Raw genomic sequence first — 22155 nt, 5'->3', positions numbered from 1 at the left:
CAAGTAGTCCCTCTTTCTCAGAGGGTTCTTCTAGGACAGCAGCAGCACATGAGTCCTGATCTTCCTCTTCTGCAAAAAAGGCAAGGTGTAGTTTTGGCGTATCATCATAGCAGCCTTATGGTCTCCTAGATGCACGGTGAACTTACAAATTCCAGACATTTTGTGTTACTGCAACCTGCTTTGTCAGTGTAACAGGTTTGGACTGGCCATGTTCCTGCTACCAATGTAAACATGACATTAGTACAAAACGAAAAAGCCCCTCCTTGTTATCATCAGCGTGGCTCTGCAGACAACCAGCACTTCAGTGTCAGGGCAGCCGGGGAAGTGGGAATGCCAGCACTGAGGGAAACCAAACGTTACAGCAGAGCAAAACTGGCTCTGATGTGACAATGTAAAGTTATCGGGTCCAATGCCGAGATTCACACAGATCCAATGTCAAAATATCAGTTAGAAAATTCAGAAGCACCTGGGGAAAAATCCACCCAAACAAAGCTGTAAAAAAACCCAAATTAACAGGACATACCATTGAATTAATCAAGCTTAGTTAAGATTTACCTCAACTAAGTATTTGAAAGAGAAGACAGGGTAAGCAGGAATCTTTGCTGCGCCCCCTCCCCCCCAGTTTTGTGTCCAAAAGGCTAAACATATCAAAGGAGCTTAGCAGGTGTCCTTTTCTAGGCCACCAGCTGGAGTAAAGCCATTGAGGGTCAGTGACTAAGGGCCAAATCCAACCAAAGTCTGAAAAGACTCGGCAACTGGACAAGTGACCCAGCTGTTGCCAGTGGGTGAAAAGGACAGAGACATGTACAGATTGTGCAAATACGCAGCATTTCAGTGGGGCAGTTCAATGGCAAGTGAGAAAAAAACTGCTTTAATGTGATTTCGCATTGATTTTTTCTAGCCAAAATGCGAACATAAGAAAGTAGATTTTATAGACACTGTTGCATTTATTTTTAAGGTACTTTTAATGAAAGGTATATTCCCCTATTGCTTAGAAAACTACATGAAACAGGTCTTCCATTGGCTGCATCCCAAGAAATGACTGTGACGCTGAAGGAACTTCCTTGATCCTCCGACGTGGCGACAGCAACGACTCCTGCGCGACGGCACAAGCACGGGCTCCTCCAGCGCAAAGCAACAAATGGCTCCTCCAGGGCGCTGCCACCATCGGCTCCTCCTCGGCAGCGTAACAAAGGGCTGCTCCACGACGAGGGGCTCCCGAGGCGCTTTGCCACCAATCGCTCCCCTGCGGCGCTGCGCTACCGGGGGCTCTCCAGGATGGCTTGATGACAATAAAGCACAATTAATACCATGCTTGAAATACAATACAGAACACAACAGATTTAAAGTACCACACAAACAATGCATTACCAACAAGACAACCGAAAATGCAAGTTATACCGCAGCACACACAAGACTATACAGACCAGACCCACTATACACACGATGCATAAAACACAAGACAACACAGACAATACAATATACAATACAAAACAAACCACAGCACAAAGTGCTACCTACCGTGCTCCAACGTGGAACAGCACAAGGCTCCTACAGGGACGAGGACAACTGGCTCCCAGAGAATGGTGCGACCAACAGCTCCTCCAGAACAAAGCCATCAAGGGCTCCTCTGCAGTGGTGCCATGAAGGGCCCTCCAACACACGGCAATGAAGAGCTCCTCCAGGGGAGCACGATGCAGGGCTCCTCCAACATAATTAGACACAGGTGCCCTAGCAGACAGGGCAAGGAGCAGCACCTGCGGGACGGTGCAGCTAACGGCTCATCCGCTGCGGCACAACAAAGGGCTCCTCCGCCATCGAGCCATCAGGGGCTCCTCCAATGCTGCACCACCAAGGGCCCCACCAGCATGGCACCACCAACAGCTGCTCCGCTGCACCAAAGGGGCTCCAAGAAGAGCTGGGCATCAAACAAACTGCTCCTCCGGCGCTCCCTGCTAACCACTGCTCTGCTGCGGCGGCACAAAGCCAACCTCTGGGGAGGCGCCAAGACACGCTCCTCCGACGGGGCGACAACAAGGACGCCTGCGCGACGACACAAGCACGGGCTCCTCCAGCCCAAAGCAACAAATGGCTCCTCCAGGGCGCTGCCACCATCGGCTCCTCCTCGGCAGCGTAACAAAGGGCTGCTCCACGACGAGGGGCTCCCGAGGCGCTTTGCCACCAATCGCTCCCCTGCGGCGCTGCGCTACAGGGCTGCTCCGGGGCGGCGCCACTGGGGGCTCTCCAGGAGCAACACTATCAGCATCTCCTCTGGGGTGGTGTGAGCGCAATGCAACACAACTCATACCATGCTGGAAAGAACAGACTTGAAATACAATACGTCATACCATGTATTACAAACAGCCCAGCAGAAAACACAAGACGCACCATAGGATACAAAATACAACCCTACGCACACCATACCCACTAGGCAGGAAATACAAGATACAACTCAAGAGACCCTCAGTACAATAAGCACTAAACCACGAGGAGCTGCCGTGCTGTGGTGGTCGGAGCCCCTTTGCCATGCTGTGGGCGCGGAGGGCCGTGGGCTGACTGCTGGTGCTGCTGCTGATTGGGCCCCGTCCTGTTCCCGTCAGAGGGCTGGGATGACGCACGCGGCCATGGCAGCACTTAACCCGTGGCTCCCGCACAGGCCGGCGGGTGAGTGGGGCCTGGTGCCTCCCACCTCCCCGTGGGCACCGCCGTGCTCCAGGGGAGCCCCCATGGCCTCCTGCTGCCTCTCTGCTGTGGGGCTGCCGTGCTCAGCTCCACATTCCCCCAGCCTCCACACCCCCAGAAGCACCCTGCCACTGTGCCGGGGCGGGGGCGCCCTGCTCCGCTGCCCCTGCCAGGGTGCGAGCAAGCACCTGGGGGCTGGTTGTTGCCTGCGTGCCAGGGTGCAGGAGTCCCTCCCGGGGGTGTTTTGCTGGATCCCTGGCTCTGCCAGCCTCAAGCAGAGTCGGAGTGACCCCAAGGCTGCCCCTGCTGTGGGGATGGGTGCCCAGGCTGGTGGTGCTGGGTGGGCAGTGGGCAGTGCTGGCACTGGCAGCTGGCCCCTTTGCTCAGCCGGCTGCCAGCAGCCCCAGAGAAGGGAGCTTTGTTCCCTGGCCATTCAGCCCAGCAGCGGCCCCCACGCTCTGCGGGCACCAGCGCTTCCTGGGCAGCTGCAGGCGGGTGCTGGTGGGGCCATACAGTGGGGTTTGGGGTGGGATGGTGGAGGAAGGGGCAGCCGTTTGGCATGTCTCTGGCCGGGAGGGGAGTCCCAGAGCAGAGGCTCCTTGTGCTGCCCCTCAGCCCGTGGGGCACACGCAGGCAGGCACAGCGCTTTCCAGCAGCTCGCTCAAGCTGGGTTGGGCAAAGGCAGGACCTACCTTGGCTGCAGCTTCTCTTCTTGGCAGGTCTCATCAAGGCAGGTCACCACTTCCAAACCGCCTTTTCTTCTTCCCCAGAGAGGACCTGGGGCTGCAGCATCTCCCTGCCAGCTGCCCATGGTGGCTCCTGCTGCGATGGTAACTGTCTGCAGCAGGAGCCTCACTTAGCAGTATGAAACACACAGGGTGCAGCCCCTGAGCTGGGGCAGCCGTGTGGCAGGGGCCGGAGATGACAGCATCCCACTGGCTGGCAAGCACAGAGGGACATCCCAGTGGGTTTGTGGCACTGGGTGACTCTCTTTGCCCCCAGCTTTGCTCCTGGAGCTGCACTGCAGCCCCAGTCTGTCCCAGCTGGCTGTGTGCTTGTCGCACAGCCAGAGGGAGTGGTACAGGGTCAGCTGGGCCCCAGCACAGGGCCCTTCCTTGTGGCACTGTTGCCCACTGCAGTGTGGGGACCACTCTACTGTGGGATGCCCAGGACTCCCCGGCCGCTCTGCCCCGGCCAGCCCTGGCTGGTCAGGGTGGGAGGTCACCAGCTCCCCATGGACCCCCACCTATCTGCAGCTGGGGGCAGACAACCCTCTCCCTGCTTACCCTTGTGCCTGTTCCTGGATCCTGCCTTGGGCAGGAGGATGAGGCAGCAGGGAGCAGTGCTGGAAGGTGGCTGTGGGCCATGCCAGGGCAGCTGCAGCCAGCTGGGGGGTTATCGAAAGCTCTTGGAACAGCCCCCAGCCCTGAGTCCCCCAGGGTGGCAGGCACAAGGGCAGCCCCGCTCAGCGGGCACGGACTAGGGGGCTCCGAAGGCCCCAGCTGTGAGTGCAGCCCTTGTCATGCATCAGCCTCTGTGCGGAGTTAAAAGGCGAACGCTGGCGTTTCTCCCAGTGCAGAGGCAGGAAGAGGCCAGCCGGCAGCCTCGGCGTGGGGGCGAGCTCTCCTGCCCTGCCAGGGTGGTGGGACCGACCCCTATGGCAGAGGGCCGCGAGAGAACTCGCTGCCTTGCCAGGGTCTGCCCTCAGAGGGCTCCAGGGTCCTCATTACAGGGTGGCCATGGCCTGCAGCCCAGGGGGCCAGCACAGGGGCTGTCACTGGTGGGGCTCCCGCAGTGCATCTTCTTGCCACAGCTTGTCCTGCCCTGGGAAGGAGCGTTCCCAGCGTTGTCCTGGTCAGACTCAGTTGTCCAGTGCTGGTGGTGTGCTGTGCCTGCCGTGTGCCTTGGGAGAGCCTCAGCTCAGCTTCACAGAGGGTGTGGGCTCCTGCTGCTGATGGCTCTCCAGGCTGGTGGCAGGAGTGGTGGCATTTGGGGAGGGCTGAGTGCCGGCCTCTGAGTACCTGGGGCCTTCCTCCATCCCTCAGCCCTGCCTCCTCATCCCAGGGCTCTCAGCGGGGCTCTCCTCTGGGGCTCTCCTCCACAATCCCTGCAGCTTGCCCTCCTCACTGCTCTGGTTCCTGGCTGGCACAGAGCAGCTTGGCTGCGCTGCTGGGGTCTTGGCGGGGAAAGCGCAGCGCAGCCATCCCCTCCACAAAGCCGCACTGTTCAGAACAAATCCGCCTAGAATTGGGCTGCATTTTTGTCAAGTGATTCATCAGCACGTGAATGGAAAAGGCTGGAGCCCCTGAACCAGTAACCGTTCCCTGCGCTTGGAGCCACTGCACCGGAGTCGGGTGCGCGCTCTCCAGCTTGGTTGCACCCAAGTTACACCGCAGATGTGCGCAGAGCAGCGAAGGGCCTGGCATGTGGGGGCACGCAGCAGCTGGGTCGGGGGGCGAGGGGTGGCCTGTGCCAGCGGTGACCCAGGCATGCTGCTGGCAGAGGAGCAGGCGCTGGCAGCGGGCAGGGACTGAGTCTGCATGTGGCAAGCTGAGCTCCTGCAGCCTGGGTTGGGGACTGGGATGGGGGGCTGTGCCGAGGGACTTGCCCTGCTGCCTACTGCAGGCCAGGAGGCTGGGGCTTCCTGCATGGCCAAGATGCTGCATGTGCTGCCAGTGTGCCAGGGCAGCCTGGCCCTTCCCCAGGGAAGGGGAGCAGGGCTGGGAAAGCCCTCGGTGCAGCCCTGGTACTGGTATGCGCTGCATCCCTCTGGCCTGCACCGAGTGAGTGCCCACATTGACCAGGGGTGTCTGTTTTTGAAAGTCTCTTCCCTGGCCCCTGGTCCTGCTGGTGGCCACCCTCCCTTTTCCAGAGTAAACTCAGCTGGCCCTTACCAGTGCCCATGTGGGGCTGTGCCCCCCTGACCTTCAGCTTAAATAGCCCATCCACATGCCCCCACGCCCCATTAGTATTTATAGAGCGTGGTCAGATTCCTTCTCCTTGCTGTGCCAAATGAAAGAAGGCAAGCTCATCTGTGCTGGGCTGGTGAGCCCTGCGTGTCCCCAGCTGCTCCCACCCCAGCACCTTTTGGGGGGGACACAAGCTAGATCTCCAGCTTGGCTGTTGCTTGCTCTTCTGCCACCCTGGCCAAAGCATGGACCCCATCCCGTACCCTGCAGCATGCACGGGGCTGGCAGGTCCCCCGAGAGATGGGGATCTGGCCTCCCCGTGGGATGGCAGTACCCCCAGCAGAGTGGAGAGCCCTGTGAGCCCCTGCCCTGCAGCCAGGCCCCCTCCTCAGCTCCAGCTGTGAGGGTGCTGAGCAGGAGCTGCAGCTTTGGGGATGCCACTGCCCCCTGTGCCATCAGCGTCCCCGGTGCTGCCTGGGGCCAGCCGGGAGCTCCCGTTCTCACGCCGATGGAGAGAACCAGGCAGGGCTGGGAGCCACAGCTCTCAGCACCGCAGCCCTGGCCTTGCATGCCTGTGTCGCTGCGTTCATCACAGGCAGCTGTAACCTGCGCAGCGCAGCACTGAACCAGCTGCCGTGTCCCGAGCCAGTGAGTAAGGGTGAGCTGGCTGCCTGCTTCCTGCCTGCCCTGCCCACCCCGAGTGCCCTGCAGGGCACTGCCACATGCAGAGCACTCACATGCTCGTTCATGTATCCCCAGGCTGTGCTGGCAGCTCACCACAGGGACCCTTCCACCGCAGAGCTGTCCCCAGGCTCCAGGGTGCTGTGACCTCAATGATCCTGGGGCACCCGACCTTGTCTCTTGGCACCAAGCACTGGAACTGCCCCAGGGCTGTGCAGAACCGGGAGGGCTTTTGCCTGTGGCTGGGCTGCTCCAGGGTGCTGGCTGGGGAACTTGCTGCCTCTCCTCGCCGGGCTGTGTTTTTTCACTGCCCAGCCCTCGGTGTCCCCAGGTTATTTTTTCTGGCAGCAGGGGCAGGGATCGACACCCTGCAGCCCCCGGCCCCGAGAGGATGCGATGTTTGCACCTGCATGGTGTGAGGCTCCATGTGGCGGTAGCTGAGGTCTGGCGGGGAGCCAGCAGCCAGAGCATTGCCCCGTGGCAGCTGGGACCCTTCCCTGGTGGGACAGGGACCCCATGCTTCAGCTGTGGGGTGTGAAGGCAGCCTGGTCCAGGGACACCCACTCCCCTGGCATGGTGGTGCAGAGGGGCTGGCAGGGGTCTCGGGGCGTGCCAGGGACCCCAGCATGAGCTGCCTGTGCAGGCACTTGGTGAGCATCGCTGGTGCCCGTGCTGGCCGTGGCAGGCAGCCACGGGGATGCAGCTCCCACCTTCCTCTGCACCCGAAGGTGACCCTCCAAATAGCTCCCCCATGCCCTTTCCCCCTCCAGCCCTGCCAGGCCACACAGGCACTTGGCTGGGCCCCTCGTCAGATACTGGTTTAATTAATGACAGTGGGACAAATATCGTGGTGCTCCCAGGACGCTGCTGGAAGGTTTTAGCTGACTCAGTGCCATCTGGGTGACAGGCACGAGCCCAGGCAGGGCCAGCCTGCACCCACAACGCTGACAGGAGCTGGGCAGAGACCAAGCCAGTGCTGGCCAAGTGCAACTGGTCCAGCACAGCTGGCAGTGGTGGGGCTGGGTGACCCTGGGGTGACCTTTCCTTATTGGCCACCGTGAGGGTGCTGCTGCAGTGCTACCCGTTGCTGTCCTGCACATGTCAGAGCCCTGTCCCTTCGGGGACAGCGTGTGACAACCAGCTCTGCGGGCAGCTGGATGTCTGTGGGGAGGACACTGGGGCTGGCTGCGGGTAGCCAGCCCCATGGAGGGTGGGACTCCCTGTGGGATGGGGAGGCTAAGTGGGACTGTCCAGCCAGGGCAGCACTGTGTGGTGCAGGCAACACCTCCAGTCCTTGGCCACCCCTGCTGACCTTGACACCCCTCCATTGCAGTGATCCGAGCAAAGGCTGTCTCTGCGAAAGAGGTGGATTCGGGGAATGATATATACGGGAATCCAATCAAACGAATCCAGTATGAAATCAAGCAGATCAAGGTAATGGGGCACTTTCAGGGCAGGAGACTAGGAGGGACGGGGCAGCCTCTGTACTGGCCACTCACCCCTGCTCCTTCTCGCCAGATGTTTAAGGGCCCTGACAAGGACATAGAGTTCATCTACACGGCTCCGTCCACTGCTGTGTGTGGCCGGCTGCTGGACACCGGCGGGAAGAAGGAGTATCTCATTGCAGGTGAGTGGCTGTGACAGAGGGCTCTTGGGGGTTTTTGGTGGCACTGATGGCCCTGCTGCCTCATGTGCTTCCCAAGATGCCTGTGACATGTGTGCCCACGTGTGTGTGTTGTATCCTGTCCTGCTTCCACCACCAGCCTTCCATGGACCCCCCCAGCTGCGGCAGAGGTGGCTGTGGGACAAGCCTTTGTTCCCTGGGGTCCACCAGGGACAGTATATGGCAAGAGTGGCTGGTTTGCAGTGGCCTCCAGCCCCCCAGGCTGGGCTGAGACCCGGGCACCCCAAACCAAAGTCGGGTGCCGGGGCGCCTGGAGGGGACCCTCTGATCGGTCTCTCTGGCCTCTCCCCAGGCAAGTCAGAGGGCAATGGCAAGATGCACATCACGCTCTGTGACTTGGTCTCCACCTGGGACTCACTGAGCCCGACCCAGAAGAAGAGCCTAAACCAGCGGTACCAGATGGGCTGCGAGTGCAAGGTGAGCAGCCGGGCTGCCCCAGAGCATGGGCTGCGCCCCACTCCCCACACCAATGGGGTCTGCAGCCCTGAGGCAGGCACGGGCTCTGCGGTGAGATGCTTTTCCCTGTCCTTCAAGGATGATACTGTGCAGGGGGCACAGCATGCAGCTAGGGATATGGGAAGGATGGCTGAGCCTCTGGCGCTCTCTGGCTGGGAACCGACCAGCCCTGGGACCCACACTCCCTCAGTCCCCCTGCATCAGTGTTACGTCCCTGTGCCCTGCAGGGAAAGGGTAGCCTGGCATCCCTGGTCCAGAGCTGGGGGGGTGGATGAAGCAGGGCTGTGGAGAATCACCAGTCACAGCTGCCCCGTGCTGCTTCCTCCCACCCCAAGGAGCGACCCTCGGGTCTCTGACGGTCTCTGTTATGTGCAGATCTCACGCTGCCTCTCCATCCCCTGCTTCGTCTCTTCCTCGGATGAGTGTCTCTGGACAGACTGGGCAATGGAGAAGAACAATGTGGATGGGCGGCAGGCAAAGCACTACGCTTGCATCAAGAGGAGCGATGGCTCATGCGCCTGGTACCATGGCATGGCCCCCCCCAAGCAAGAGTTTCTTGACATCGAGGACCCCTAAGCCAAATGAGCGCATTCCAGTAGCCAGTAGAAAAAACCTGCAAGATGTTAGACTGGTCCACGCTGATATCAATTCCTGGAGACAGCATGAAAATCCACTTGGCTGCGGGGCTCCCCATGCTGTGGTGGCTGCCACACGTGTGCAGAGGGCAGAAATGGGGACCTGCTCTGTCACAGGCACCCAGCAGCCCGTGGCCATGCTGGGTGCTCCTGCTCTTGTGGCAGGGCTGAGCAGGGTGTGAGGGGACCCCCCTGCTGGGGCCATGTCCCTGCCTAGCCACACTCAGCCCCAGCACCCTGGCAGCTGTGAAAGAATTGAACCCTCGTGAGTGGCGGGAGCTGCCCCATCTGTGTAGCAGGTCTACCAGTGACCCTGCCACGGGGTAGCCGCCCCAGCAGCTCTTGTCAGGCAGCCCTCCCCACTGCAGCATCCCTGGCCACCCTCCAGCACTGGGGACCCTGCTGTCCCCCTCCCCACCCACCACCCGTCCCTCCTTTTGGGGGTGCAGGAAGGGTACAGCCTTCCAGGCAGGGGCTCTGGGGGGCTTTACCATGTGGCAGAGCCCCCAGCTGTGTGCGAGGGGCTATGGGTCTTTTGCAGGGCTGGATGGCTCCTGTGCAGGTGCCTTGTCCCAAGAAGCTGGAGGGACATGTTAGCATGGCTGGGGTGGCCCCCCTGCATGCACCTGGGCACTGCAGCCCCTCTCTCCACACGCTCCTCTCCCCATGGGGACACAGAGGCAAGTGCTGGGGTTTACCATCTTCCCCAGCATCACAGAGGGGTCCGTTCCCACCACAACCTGCTGCACGGGCAGAGAGCTGCTGCTGGACCCCTCTGCTGGACAGCCTTAGACCCACCAGCCCTTGCAGGCAGGCAGGCAGGAGGGCTTGGCAGGGCACCGAGGCAAGAGCTCCAACTACACGGGTGCAGGGTGTTTGTCATCACCTCATACAGCTGTTGGCTGAGCTGCACTGCGGCCTTCGGCACCACTGCAGCATTGTGGCCAGTTGAGCTCCCTTCTCTGCGGTGGCGAGGACAGAGCCCGGCACCCAGCTGGGTGCAGGCAGCACCGCGGCTGCAGGAAAACCCGTTCCCTCCGGTGAACCCTCCCACACACCTCGGGCCCCGCTTTCTCTGAGCCATTCCCACGTTGTTGCAGCGGCGCTGGTGCGTGCTACGGAGCTGCCCAGCTGCGATGCGGGTGGCACTGTCTCGTGTGCCCTCTGGCCCTTACCGCAGTTGCGTGAGCGTGCTGGGAACAATCCCTGCAGCCCTGCTCTGGGGGCTTTTTCATGCTGTGCATCCCTGTAAGGTTTAAGATGTCGTACTGGACCAGTCTGGGCAATTTCAACATATTAAAGAGAAAAATTAAAAAGAAAGAAAAAACCCCCACCCAACCTCTAATCAATCCCATATACGACTCCCGTTCGCTTACTGTATGGTTATATCAAATGTGCCATTTACTCCTGTCTCTGCTGGTAGTCTATCTTTGAGTTTAATATTTCCACTTGTTTTGCCACCGGCTGTGTGGTCCCTGTGCTGTAATTTCCGTCTCTCCTCGTCAGGCGCTGGAGTTGCACCGGTTTCGTGCGGGATGTCTGTACCGGCAGCTGCCAGACGGGGCCGGCGGGGGGCGGGGGCGGGGGCCGCTCTCCGGCTCGGCCGGGCCCCTCACCAGCTGACGAGAGGAGGGGTCCCCGCTGGACGCTGTTAACCCGGGGCTGGCGCGGGGAGCAGCGGCGGCAAGACCGCGTCTGGCCCCTGCGGGCAGCCCCGGCGGGGCGGGGCCAGAGCGGGCGGGGCGGTTACCCAGGGACGGAGTCACAGGTGACTGGGCCGAACCCATTGTACGTCACAGGCTTTAGAACGTGACCCGTGGCGTTGCTAAGGTCGCGCAGGTGCCACTGCCCGTCACTCCGCTACAGGACTCTGAACTGGGCGGACGCGTGTGGTGGTGTTAGTGAGCGAGAGGCTGTGCTGTCAGTGCGCGCGTTGTCAGTGGCAGCGGTCAGTGCCCTTCAGGGGGAGTGGTGAGTGCCCTCACTGGGAGTGGTCCCTGCCCTCAGCGGGACTTGTCACTGTCCTCATTGGGGGTGGTCACAACCCTCATTGGGAGTGGTCGCTGCCCTCATTGGGAGTGATCGCTGCCCTCATTGGGGGTGGTCGCTGCCCTCATTGGGAGTGATCGCTGCCCTCACTGGGAGTGATCGCTGCCCTCACTGGGAGTGATCGCTGCCCTCACTGGGAGTGATCACTGCCCTCAGTAGGCGTGCCCTGAAGAGCGGTCAGTGCAGGTGCCCTCAGGGGGAGCAGGCAGTGCCCCCAGTGTGATCAGCGGGAGCGGGCAGCACCGTCAGCGAGAGCGGGCAGCCCCCGGTACAGCCTAGCGCCCCGCTATGGCGCCCCTGGCGGGAGAGGGCGGGCACAGCGGGCCGGCGCTGAGCCCGCCTCCTGCTGAGCCCACCCCTGCGGTGGGCAGTCGCGGAAGACTGGCGAGCCGGCAGCGGACACGCCCCCGCCCCCAGAGCCAGGCAGTGACACGTGCGTGCGGCGCGGAGACCCAGATGGTGAGTACAGCTGCTGGCCGGGATGGGGAGGGCCCAGCTGCGCCGCACGCTCTTGCTCCGCCGGCGGGGCCGGCCGCGGGGCGGGCGCGGCGGGGCGCCGGTACCGGGCGGGGCGCACGTGGCCGTGCGGCGGCGCTCAAGGTCGCGGGCGGCGTCGGGCAGGCCGGCAGTGCGGTGGCGACGGCGGGGCCGATGGGGCCTGCGGGCAGCGCGGCGGCGGGGACCGGCCTGCGGCGGGCCTAGGCCGCGGCCGGTTGCGCCGGGAGCGAGGGGGAACGGGCCGGCGCCCTCCCGCTCATCCGCTTATCCGCCCGCCCAGTCCCCGCAGCCGGGGCCATCCGACAGCGCCATGACGATCCAGGGGAAGCTGAGGGAGGTGCTGAAGCAGAACCGGCGGAGGCCGAGCGAGGATGGGGATCTGGGCCAGCTGCTGGCCGCCTCGGCCAAGAGGATGCTGCTGGAGAAAGTCGAGTTCGAACCCGCCAGCCGCGACTTCTCCAGCCAGCTGGAGCTGCTGCGCGGGAAGTACGTGGTGCTCAACGGCGGGGCCGCGGCCGCCGACCACCACGGCAGCCCGGAGAAGACGCCACCCAGCAAGCGGGGTAGGTAGAGAGGGTGAGGGAGCCCTCCTCGCGTCTACGTCCCTGCTGCTCACCACCTCTCTCTCCGCTGCTCACCACCTCTCTCCCTGTAGGCAGGGACGATACCCCAGAAGACCAGGGGGACGGGATCCCCATGCCCCAGAAGGTGCTCTTCCCGATGGAGCGGCTCTCCATGAAGTGGGAGCAGAACTACCGCGTCGGTGCCGGACTGTGCAACCTAGGGAACACCTGCTTCCTGAACTCTGTTCTTCAGTGCCTGACCTACACACCACCGCTCACCAACTACCTGCTCTCCAAGGAGCACTCCCACAACTGTGAGTGGGGAGGCCTGGCTCGGTGGGCAGCAGGGCCAGGGCAGCTGCATGGGCAGGGCAAGGAGTGCCTGCCTGTCCTGCTCCCAGTGCTGGGCTCGGCAGCTCTGCACATGGCTCTAGCCGGGGGTGTGTGGGTGTCAGGATGCGCCTTCTCTACTCCCTCCTGCCTGTTTCTCCATCAAGAGCATACAGCTCGCTTTTCCTGGCCGTAGTGGTGTTCCTGAGTTCCTTGTGTCTGGGGAGGCTTTGTTTCTGCTGCATGTGGGCAGGACTAAGATGGGTCCAATGTGGTCCGTTGGCTTCCTGGGGACTGAGCTGGGGGTCCCAAACAGCCCCTGGCTGTGGGGACTGCATGAAAGTAGGGCAGCAGGTGCCCTTTCTGGGTGGCTTTGAAAGGGAGTCCAGTGGGCACAGCTCCAAGCTGTGACCACAAGGAGCATCACGGGCCTTGCAGCCTCATCCATAGGGCTCTGGTGGGATCTGCCCCTCAGGGCTGACCTGTGGGGTCCAGTGAGTAGCTGTGACCTGTTTTCTATCCACATGGATGCTGTTCTGTCTGGGTGGGTTGCAGTGGCTGGGACTGTGCCAGCCATGGTCTCTGTGTGCCCAGGGTGCCCCAAAGCTATACTGTAGCACAGAGCTCATAGGGACAGCTAAGCGTGGCTGAGCTGTGTTGGGCCAGAGATCCCCTGTCCCCTGTCCTGCCTCCAGCTCTCCTGGATTTGACCCTAACATCCTGTTTTCTCCTCTTCTGCTCCAGGTCACCAAGAAGGCTTTTGCATGATGTGCGTTATGCAGAGCCATGTGATCCAGGCTTTTACCAACAGTGGCAACGTAATAAAGCCAGTGTCCTTCATCCAAAACCTCAAGAGTAAGGATGGCTCCCCTCCCTTCCTGTAGCCATGCAGGAGAGCAGGGACTAATGCGGGAGCAGAACCTTTGAGACTGCCAGGGGCTTATGACTCCCTGGGCTATGTAGGGGCTTCCCCCATATCCAGCATAAGTCTGATGTCTGGTTTGGGTTGAGGGGGCTCAAACCCCGGAGTTCCTGTCTCAGGGGAGGGAGGGAGGGCAGGCTGCTTCTGTTGCAGCACATGCTGAGGCTGATTCCTCCCTTTTTTGCAGATTTTACCCAGAACATCTTTGGCAGGCAGGAGGATGCGCATGAGTTCCTGCGTTACACCATTGATGCCATGCAGAACGCCTGCCTGAATGGCTGTACCAAGTATGTGAGGCTTCTGGCCCATCACTGCTCTCTGCTGTCCCTTCGCTTGTCCCCTGTACCCATGTGAGGGGTCTTTGGGGTGAATGTGTCCCCCAGGTTAGACTTGTAGAGGGAGGTACTGACTCCAGGGGCCTCGGGTGGTTGGCCCAACTCTGCCCCTCTCTGACACAGCTCTGGACTGTTGTCTGCTTTCTCCTGACTCCTCTATGCCAGTATAGCTGTGGTCCTGTCCCCAAGTTCTGAGGCTGCTATGGGTCTGGATCTTTTCCCAATTGCCAAGGAATCCAGGCCTGCTTGCTAGTTCAGCCCCAGCGCTGTGGCTGTGGGTGAGCAGCTTTCCCCTCGGCTCTCTGTCCCAGGAAATTTTCGTTGCCTCTCTCTGCAGTGCCTAGCTCTGAGCTCTGCCCCAGGGTTTCTGCTCCTTCTAGAGGAGGGTGTGCATCAGAGCCTGGTGCCACCCTTTCAGTTTTGGCACTGGGAGAGCAAACTGGCAGAGCAACTTCTCTCTGCCCCTGGAGTTCTGCAGCCCGTCTGCTAGCTGGAGCACGCAGGGGAGCTGTCCCGAGGACACAGTGGTGGCCCGCGGGGGTGGCTGGTGTGAAGGGGTGGTGTGAGATCCAATGCTGCTGTCTCTAGGTTGGATCGCCAGACCCAGGCCACGACACTGATTCACCAGATCTATGGTGGTTACCTGCGGTCCTGTGGTGAGTGCTGGCTTCCAGGTCCTGGGCCTGTGACTCCCAGGGGTGCTCTTTCTCTCAGAGCCAGGCTTAGCAGTTTTCCCAAAATATTTTTACTGCATGTGCAAATTATCCAGAGCTGCAGCTGGTCAGTCTTGTGGGTCGTGACCCCTGTTGTGGTGGTGGAAAAAGCTGCTGTCTGAGGGTCTCTGGCTCATTGCCACCAGAAAAGGGACCTGTGTTGCCAGCTGTGTAGCAATACTTGCAGTCCTAGCACGTAGTGGAATTGCCAGCCTTCCTCTTTGTCAGGCGGTGAATCCTGGTGCTCACATCCCAGAGCCCAAACTCAGAGAGGAGTAACACTGCAACTGCCTGTGCTATGCTGGGGTGGTGGTGGGTGCAAGTGTTGTGCCAGGGTGTGCTCATTGCTCTTTCTTTTGCAGTGAGGTGCTTGGAGTGCAACAGCGTGTCGGACACCTATGAACCTTTCCTGGACTTGTCGCTGGAGATCATGGTACTGCAGCAGGGCTGAGGACGGGGAGGAGCTCTGCTCTCATGAGAGATATTCCTGCAATTGCATCGTTACTGCTCTCGAGGCTCCTTAACCTGCCAGCATCAAGGCATGGTGCAGACAAGAGGGGAAGCAGCTTCTGTTGTGCTGCCTTCTCTGGCAGAGCAGTGCCCGTCGCCTGAGTGTGGACCATGACTCCTCTGTTGAGGCTCTATGGTGTTGGGGTGCAGCGCAGCCACCCCTCCTAGCATGCTGGGCAGTGCCTAGCTGGTGGCGGGTTCATGAGTTTGGTGTAGTCTGTGACCCTGTGCTTGTGCTCTGTGTTACCTCTCGGAGCCAGTGTCTCAGCAGGGATCTGGGCTGTCATGTGGACAGGCCACTTGTGCCCTGACCTCTCCTCTGCCCTTGCAGGAAGTCACAGACATAACGCGGGCGCTAGAGCTGTATGTGCAGCCAGACATGCTGGGTGGGGAGAATGCCTACATGTGTGACAAGTGAGTGTGTAGGGCTGTGGGTGGGAAGGGTCCTGTGGGTCTGCTGGTGGGAAGAAGGTGGAAAGCCTGCTGCGGCAGGGGAGGGCTTCTCTACCTGCTTCTAGCTAAACTGTGAGGTATGTGGCCATGAAAGCCTGTGATGAAGCCTGCCACTCCTCCATGCCAGTCCGCCCATGAGGAACACCTGGGCCAGAAGACATGGCTGTGGGCAGGTGCCCTGGAGCGGTGCCTGGTGTCAGCAGGGTCATTTCTGTGGGGTTTGTGGTTTGGCCAGGGCTGGCAATCATTTGGGTGGTAGAACAGCTTGAATAGCTCGAGCTCTTTCTGTGCAGATGCAAGAAGAAAGTGTTGGCCAGCAAACAACTCACCATCCACCGACCTTCCAATGTTCTCACAATCTCCCTGAAACGCTTTGCGGATTTTCATGGAGTCAAAATCACCAAGGTGAGTGTTCGGCAATCCAGAGCTTGGGCTGTCTCTTGGCCGGAGGCCCTGCTGCCCAGAGCAGGGTGGGAGGTAGTCCTGTGTGCAGTGCAAGCTCTGCCACTGTTCTGCAGCCCTTCCCCAGCTGTGCAGTGCAGTGGGAGTTTGCCTCATCTTGGCATCTTCCTCACAGTGATCTCTGCCTGGGAGAGCAGGTCCCCCTCCCTTGAGAGATGGGACTCACAGGACAGCTGAGCTGCTCTTGCTGTAGCAAGAAAGCTGTCTGCTGTGCAGGCTCCTGAGGCACCTTCTCCTTGCAGGATGTGGAGTACCCTGAGATCTTGAACATCCGTCCTTACCTGACTCAGAGCAACGGGCATCCTGTCTTGTACAAACTCTATGCAGTGCTGGTGCACTCTGGGTACAGCTGCCACTCAGGGCACTACTACTGCTACGTGAAGGTGAGCCCAGGGCGATCTCTTGGCACCCCCTCTGGGCTGTGGGCTGTGTGCGCTCATGGGTCTCTGTAGTGCGCAGAAAGGAGGGTTCTCAGTAGGTGTGCACAGTGTGGAGCACTGGACTAGGGGGGTGGTGGGGGATACAGGCTGTGCTCTGCTGCAGGAAGCATGGAGCTCTGCTCTCGCAGAGCCCCCTTGCCTGCCCTGGGCCATCTGTGGATTTTGGGGAGAGAAGCTCTGGCAACAGACACTGTACCTGCTGCTCTTCAGGCCACAGGGGTCCTCGGACACAGCCCCGACCCTGTTCTCTCTTCTTCCACAGGCTAGCAATGGGCAGTGGTATCAAATGAACGATAACCTGGTCCGCAGCAGCAACATCCAAGTGGTCCTCAACCAGCAGGCCTACTTGCTGTTCTACCTGAGGTGAGAGCGCCCTCTGCCGCCCAGCCCCTCTGCCCCCCGCTCTCAGCATTTGGGAGGGGGCCGGTAGCATGTGCGTGGGGGTAGAAAGGAGCTTGGCCCAAGCAGCCGCAATGCCCATGTACATGCTCTGACTCGGAGGAGGGTGGCAGGGAGAGGTCCAGTCCCTTGTCATGGTTTTGCTGTATGACCGCGCCTCCTCAGAGCTTCTGGCTCCTGTTTCCTGTGCGCATCACGGATGAGTGTTCCAGTCGCTCAAACCCTTGCAGTTAACATGCACTTCTCTGCCTTGACCAGAACCCCGAATGCCAGCAAGAACCCAGAGTGGCCCATTGCCAAAGCTGCCTCCGCCCCGCGTGCCAACACTGGTGGCACCTCTGATAAGGTCAAGAAAAGCGTGACCAGTAAGCCCCTGTCTTCACCACTGATGAGAGAGGTGAGTCCTGAAAGCTGTCCTTGGCTAGTGCTCCCAGAAGCTGAGAGCTGCTGCCACTCTATGAGGGCAGGCAGACCACAGCTTTGCAGGGAGGTGGGTACACTGCTCTGGATGGGCAGGCACAAGGCAGGATGGTTTCCAGGAGGAATCCTGCTCAGCCAAGGGTCCCTGTGTGGGCCTGGGGAGGGACTGGGAGGGCAGTATCACTCTGTGTCCTTGGCTACTCGAATTCTCTCCTTGCTGAACTTCTCTCTTTCTTTTTGTCTAGAAACCAGGTGTGCAGCCAGTGAAGAAGTGGCTAGGGCTGAAGGAGGTTGGAGTCCCTGTGGCTCGTGGCATGGTTAAGATGGGGCCAAAGCCATCAAACGGAACTGGTAGTCTGAAGCTGCGTGTTAGGTCCCCATCCCCCGAACTGCCCCATAAAGCCAACTCAGCGTTGCCAGGTGATGGGGCCCATAGGTTCAAGAAGCCATGCTCCTTCCGGCAGCTGCTTCCCACACCCAAAGCAGTTCAGGGTTTCTGCAACACCAGCAATGCAAGCAGTGACAAAGTGGAGCTGTCCCAGCAGAGCTCCTCCAAGAGCAAGCAGCCACCTACCGCATCCAAGCTGCTGCTGGAGCCCAGACAGCAGCCCGGGGGCAGTGGGGACATTGCTGGGACCCAGCAGAGGGGCTCCTGTGCCAGCAGTGCTGCCAGCCCAGTGCATGGCACAGTGGAGGAGCAAGTCATAGGGTCCCAGGAAGGCAAGAGCAGAACTACCAGCTTCTGCACCTTTCAAGAAATGAACTGTGACACACGCCTCCCTGCTGGCCCTGGTGCTGAGCCAGCTGTCCCTGAAGACTCCAAGACAGCAAAACTGAAATCCTGCCCATTGACCATCACTGCTCTGGAGCCAGGCAGCACCACATCACCACCACCTGCCAAGAAGCTGGCGCTCTCTCCCAAAAAGGTGAGTCTGAGCCCCTGCCTGGAGACTTCTGTAGGTGCCTCATGCCTTCTGAACAGGGGCTTGTTTTGGAGGCAAGTACAGAGCTAATACTGGCTGTCTTGCTAAGCTGGAGGTAGGTGGGGAGAGCCCCTCAGCCCCAGGGCTGTAGCAGTTGCTCTGCCTTCCGTCTGGGTTGGGGCATGGGGCCAGGCCCCCACTGTTGTTCACATCCCTAAGTGATGCAGAATTAATGGCTCCTGCCTTTTTGCTAGGACAGAGGGGTGGCTGTGCCAGTCCCTGCAGTGGGGCAGCCTCGCCAGCCTCCTTGGGGTACTGTGTCACCTGGGGCGAGTGGGAGCAGGTGATGCAACAGCTGGAGGGCTGTGGGGTTGCTTCCTCCTTGGGCGGTGGCATGGGACTTGCCCTCTGGGCACTGTTGTGCAGCCAGGACTCAGGATGGTGCACTGGGATTTCTGTTCTTTAAATTTCCTACCTTCTTTTTTTTCCTTTGTGCTTCTAACTGAAAACACTTCTGATTGTTCTTCTACCACCTCCCCACTTCCTCCCCCCCATCTGTGTCTGTTCCCCTCCCCTTTCTCTTGGCTCCCCTTTTAATTTTTTCCTCTTGACTCATGGAAACCTCTTTTCTTTAGACCACCAAGTTTTTATTTATGTCAATAACTACAGGGCAACACCCTGCAGAAGATGAGCAGAAGTGACCGCCACGCACAACCTCACCCACAATCTGCTGACCCCACCAACCTCACGAACACCACCCACCCTGAGTCCACTCCCTTGCCTTTTGGCGAGTTGAGGTAAGCAGTGCCAGTCACTCCCAGGCTCCTGCACGGCAACAAGGCCAGTAGCAGCCTTGGGCTACTCCACGAGGCAACTGTCTGGCATCGAAGCTGGCTGGGGGGGGGGAGTGACTTTGTCAGCTGGCTCTCCTGTTCTGCTGGGCTGGTATGGCTTGCTCTGGATCCTAGAAGCAGGGCAGTTTCTCTGACTGTCGGCACAAGGCCAGAGGGAGCTTTGCAGGCTCTGACCACATACTAGTGTCCCGTGGGATCAGGAGGAACCACCCTGGTCTAGATCTTACTCTGGGTCTCCCTTGTATGTAACCACCATTGGCATGTGCTGCAGCAACACTTGCTCTGTCCTAATCCCCCATGGGAAAGTGTGTGCCCTGTGCATGGCTGGTGCTGGGCAGGTGCAGGGTCACTGTATGCACTTGCAGCTGCTGCTCTGAGAGCAGGGTCTGATTCAGATTTCCTGCATGAGATGGTAGCAGTTGGATGTTGTGCTCATGCATCTAGAGGTGTGGAGGAAGAGAGGGGCTCCCACTCCTGACCTGGTGGCTTTCAGATCATGCCAGCCTCTTATTGTCCTTCAGGCTGTCCTTATGCCCCCTCAAAATGCCAAATCCTGAAAAGCCTGCCTTCAGCTTCAGCCTCTACTCAGCTTCTCAGCTCCCAGCCTCCCTCCTGACTAATGGTTCCACTGCCTGCCCTTCACACCACCTTCCTCCCTGCAGCAGGGGGACGGGGCCTGGCCAGGCCACCACTGGTTCTTCCAGAAAGCGGCGTTTTGGAGCCCATGGCAGCTCTCGTGCTCTGGCTGTGAAGGGCACGGATGAAGACTCCAGCCCCCCCAGGAAGAAGAGGAAGAAGAGTTTCTCTGGGAAGGGCTTGGTGTCCTTCACATGGAAGGAGGCAAGTGATGGTCCCAGTGGTGGCCAAGAGGGGCCAAGCTGCCAGGATCTGGAGAAGAGGCCCAAGCAGCAAGTGTCAGGCCGCAGTATTTGCCTGGACATGGAGCCCATCTCCTCCAAGAAGAGGAAGAGGAGTGCAGAGGAGATAGAAGAGCCCTCCTCTGGGATGCTGACCTCCTACAGGTGAGGGGCTAGGGTCATGCGAGAGCACACCCGTGCTCTGCCTGAAGTCAGGCTCCCTGGGTGGTGGTCAGGTGCCTCTTGTCTTTCTGCCAGTGGGACAAGTCTTGCCATGGAGCCAACTGAAGTGCCAGCTTGCTGGGAGTGATTTCACCCCTCCCCAAGTGCAGCACTGGGGTCTGAGTGTCCCTGTATCCTGTTGGCGTGCAGGGAGCTCAAACTTTTCCCCACTCTGGTCTGGCCAGAGCGAGCTGACCCCTTCTGACTTCCCCAGCTCTAGGAGATCTGAGTTGGAGCCTCGGAGGACAAAGCGGCCGCGGATCATGGAGGCTAGGGCTGGAGAGAATGAGCACTGCAAGCACAAGTGGAGAACAGCACAGCAGCGTGGTCTAGCCATGAACCAGCTGGTGCAGGAGCGGGCTGGAAACTAGGACCATGCGTGGCAATCAGTTAGCTGAGGGGAATGTGCTCGAGCTTGTAGGTCACGAACCCAGGGAGGACAAGGAGTGTGAATAGACACAACAATTAACATGATGAGGCATGTTTGCAGAGCACAGGGGGGTGGGAGACGGATGGCGCCAAGGAAAGGTAACACCTTGCTGTTAATTGCTGGTAGTTAACCACCAATCAGGGATTGCCTAGTATGCAAGGCTTAGCTTCAAGAACCAATCTGTTTAAAACGCGCAGCTTCTGAAAGTGTATAAAAACTCGTGCTTCTGTACAATAAATTGACATTTGCTTGCATCAAGCTGCGTCCCGTCTCTTCATTCGCCGCAAGCTGGGTGGTGTTGGCACCTGCACTGTAGATGACACACCAGGTATGACTGTGTGCCTCCACCATGCCTGGTGCTGGCTGCTTCTCTGCCCATGCAGACCCTCACTGGTGTGCAGACCCTGGAGCTTGCTGGTCCCTGCAGCTGTCTGGTGGTGCCTGTCTCCTGACCCACCTTGGCTGAGGGGGTGCTCCTCTCCAGTCTTGTGGGGATGGGTCCCTTGAGGGGTGAAAATTTATCCTCAGATCCTCCCTGTCCAGGACAGGCGCCAGTGTGCCCAAACACCCTGTGCTGTCCGGACCTTGTTAGTCCTGACAGTGTCTTCTGGGGAGAGATTTGCCTTGGAGATGAAGCAGTGCGGGAGCTCCCTCTGACTTGTCATCACCCCACCTGTTTTTGCAGTGCCAGCATGCACCAAGGACAGCCAGGCTGCAAATGGGTGCAGGTACTACCCAGCTGCCCTGAGCCCTGAGCCCAGCTATGGAGCTGGCACAGCACCCAGGAGCCAGGAGGAGTTCGGTGTGGTGAAAGAGCTGCTCAGGAACTCCTTGGACAAGGCTTATGGCAAAGAAGGTAATCCCTTCTCACCTGGGTTGGCAGCTCCCCTGCCTTGAGCCCTGGATGTGGGCAGAGCCCTCTGTGCTCTGCCAGGGCCTGAGCTCCCCCCAGCACCGTCGGGGGGGGGTGGGGTCTTGGAACTAGGCAGATGCACCCAGTTGAGGGGCTGTTGGGGGTGCTGGAGTGAGGGGCTCCAGCCTCTGGTCCAGGGTGGGGGCCGTGTGCAGGCGGGTGCAGCAGAGCACAGTGTGGTGCTCCCTGCTGACTGCACTGCTCCTGCAGTCTTGACCTGGGAGGGTGAGATCTCGGCTGTCAGCCAGGATGCCATCCAGGACACAGTGCTGGCCCAGAGTGAGACTGTCATCGATGAGTGGGACAAGCAGTTTGACAGAGGGAAGGTGAGTCCTGGCTGTGTCTTGGGTGGGAGCAGGTGGGAGGCAGTAGGGGACTCTGTGCTCTCACCTCAAAAGCCTTTCTGCCTCTGCCCAGGTAAAGAAGATTAGGGAAGTAAGGTGGGAGCAGAGGAGACAATTAAATCCCTTTCAGCAGCGGGAGAACAAGCACAGCTGCACGTCGGGGGTGGCTTCTGTCAAGATGTCACCTTGGTGAGTGAAGCCAGTGTGGCAGGGAGCGGGGTCAGCTGCTGGTAGGGTGCTAATGCTGTTCGTCTCCTCCCAGGTTATGATCTGCATCCACCAACTAGAGCCCAGAGCAGTCCTGGGTCAGGGGCTTGTGGAGAAAACTGTCCTGGGAGCTGCCGGTGGACCTTGCTGCAGGAGGGGAGGATCGGGGGCGCTGGTCCTGCATTATACCCAGGGCCTCAGCCCTGGGGATCATGCTGTAGCTGGGGCCCCCTGTCTTCCCATCTTCCTTGTCTTCCTGTCTTC

The 22155-nt window shown here is 59.9% G+C and overlaps 2 protein-coding genes across 2 annotated transcripts; both read left to right on the top strand.

Annotated features, from left to right (window-relative positions):
• Window positions 1–7570: 7570 nt before the first annotated feature.
• On the top strand, window positions 7571–10507 carry LOC121082332 (metalloproteinase inhibitor 2-like). Its single transcript, XM_040581678.1, has 4 exons — window positions 7571–7706; window positions 7791–7899; window positions 8249–8373; window positions 8788–10507. The coding sequence occupies exons 2-4, from the start codon at window positions 7791–7793 to the stop codon at window positions 8986–8988; spliced, it is 435 nt and encodes a 144-aa protein (XP_040437612.1). The 5' UTR covers window positions 7571–7706; the 3' UTR covers window positions 8989–10507.
• A 787-nt stretch (window positions 10508–11294) lies between these two features.
• LOC121082330 (ubiquitin carboxyl-terminal hydrolase 36-like) lies at window positions 11295–22065 on the top strand. The gene is made up of 21 exons (XM_040581675.1): window positions 11295–11555; window positions 11875–12157; window positions 12250–12471; window positions 13232–13342; window positions 13597–13696; window positions 14333–14400; window positions 14820–14890; window positions 15299–15381; window positions 15714–15825; window positions 16125–16265; window positions 16585–16685; window positions 16980–17118; window positions 17387–18067; window positions 18734–18861; window positions 19581–19940; window positions 20212–20344; window positions 20719–20755; window positions 21113–21283; window positions 21551–21666; window positions 21758–21873; window positions 21947–22065. Exons 1-21 carry the CDS (start codon window positions 11385–11387, stop codon window positions 21951–21953), a joined length of 3351 nt encoding a protein of 1116 aa, XP_040437609.1. The 5' UTR covers window positions 11295–11384; the 3' UTR covers window positions 21954–22065.
• Window positions 22066–22155: the final 90 nt, after the last annotated feature.

The sequence above is a fragment of the Falco naumanni genome, unplaced genomic scaffold (genome assembly GCF_017639655.2).
Source record: "Falco naumanni isolate bFalNau1 unplaced genomic scaffold, bFalNau1.pat scaffold_72_arrow_pat_ctg1, whole genome shotgun sequence".
Classification (NCBI taxonomy): Eukaryota; Metazoa; Chordata; class Aves; order Falconiformes; family Falconidae; genus Falco; species Falco naumanni.
This window is presented reverse-complemented; position numbering and strand designations above follow the sequence as displayed.

Bases quoted from the DNA above. Each gene is read 5' to 3' on its own strand.
- LOC121082332 (XM_040581678.1), top strand. From the start codon at position 7,791: ATGTTTAAGGGCCCTGACAAGGACATAGAGTTCATCTACACGGCTCCG. The intron at 7,900-8,248 runs GTGAGTGGCTGT...GCCTCTCCCCAG, and splicing joins GAAGGAGTATCTCATTGCAG to GCAAGTCAGAGGGCAATGGC. The intron at 8,374-8,787 runs GTGAGCAGCCGG...TGTTATGTGCAG, and splicing joins AGATGGGCTGCGAGTGCAAG to ATCTCACGCTGCCTCTCCAT.
- LOC121082330 (XM_040581675.1), top strand. From the start codon at position 11,385: ATGGCGCCCCTGGCGGGAGAGGGCGGGCACAGCGGGCCGGCGCTGAGC. The intron at 12,158-12,249 runs GTAGGTAGAGAG...CTCTCCCTGTAG, and splicing joins GACGCCACCCAGCAAGCGGG to GCAGGGACGATACCCCAGAA. The intron at 16,266-16,584 runs GTGAGCCCAGGG...CTTCTTCCACAG, and splicing joins ACTACTACTGCTACGTGAAG to GCTAGCAATGGGCAGTGGTA.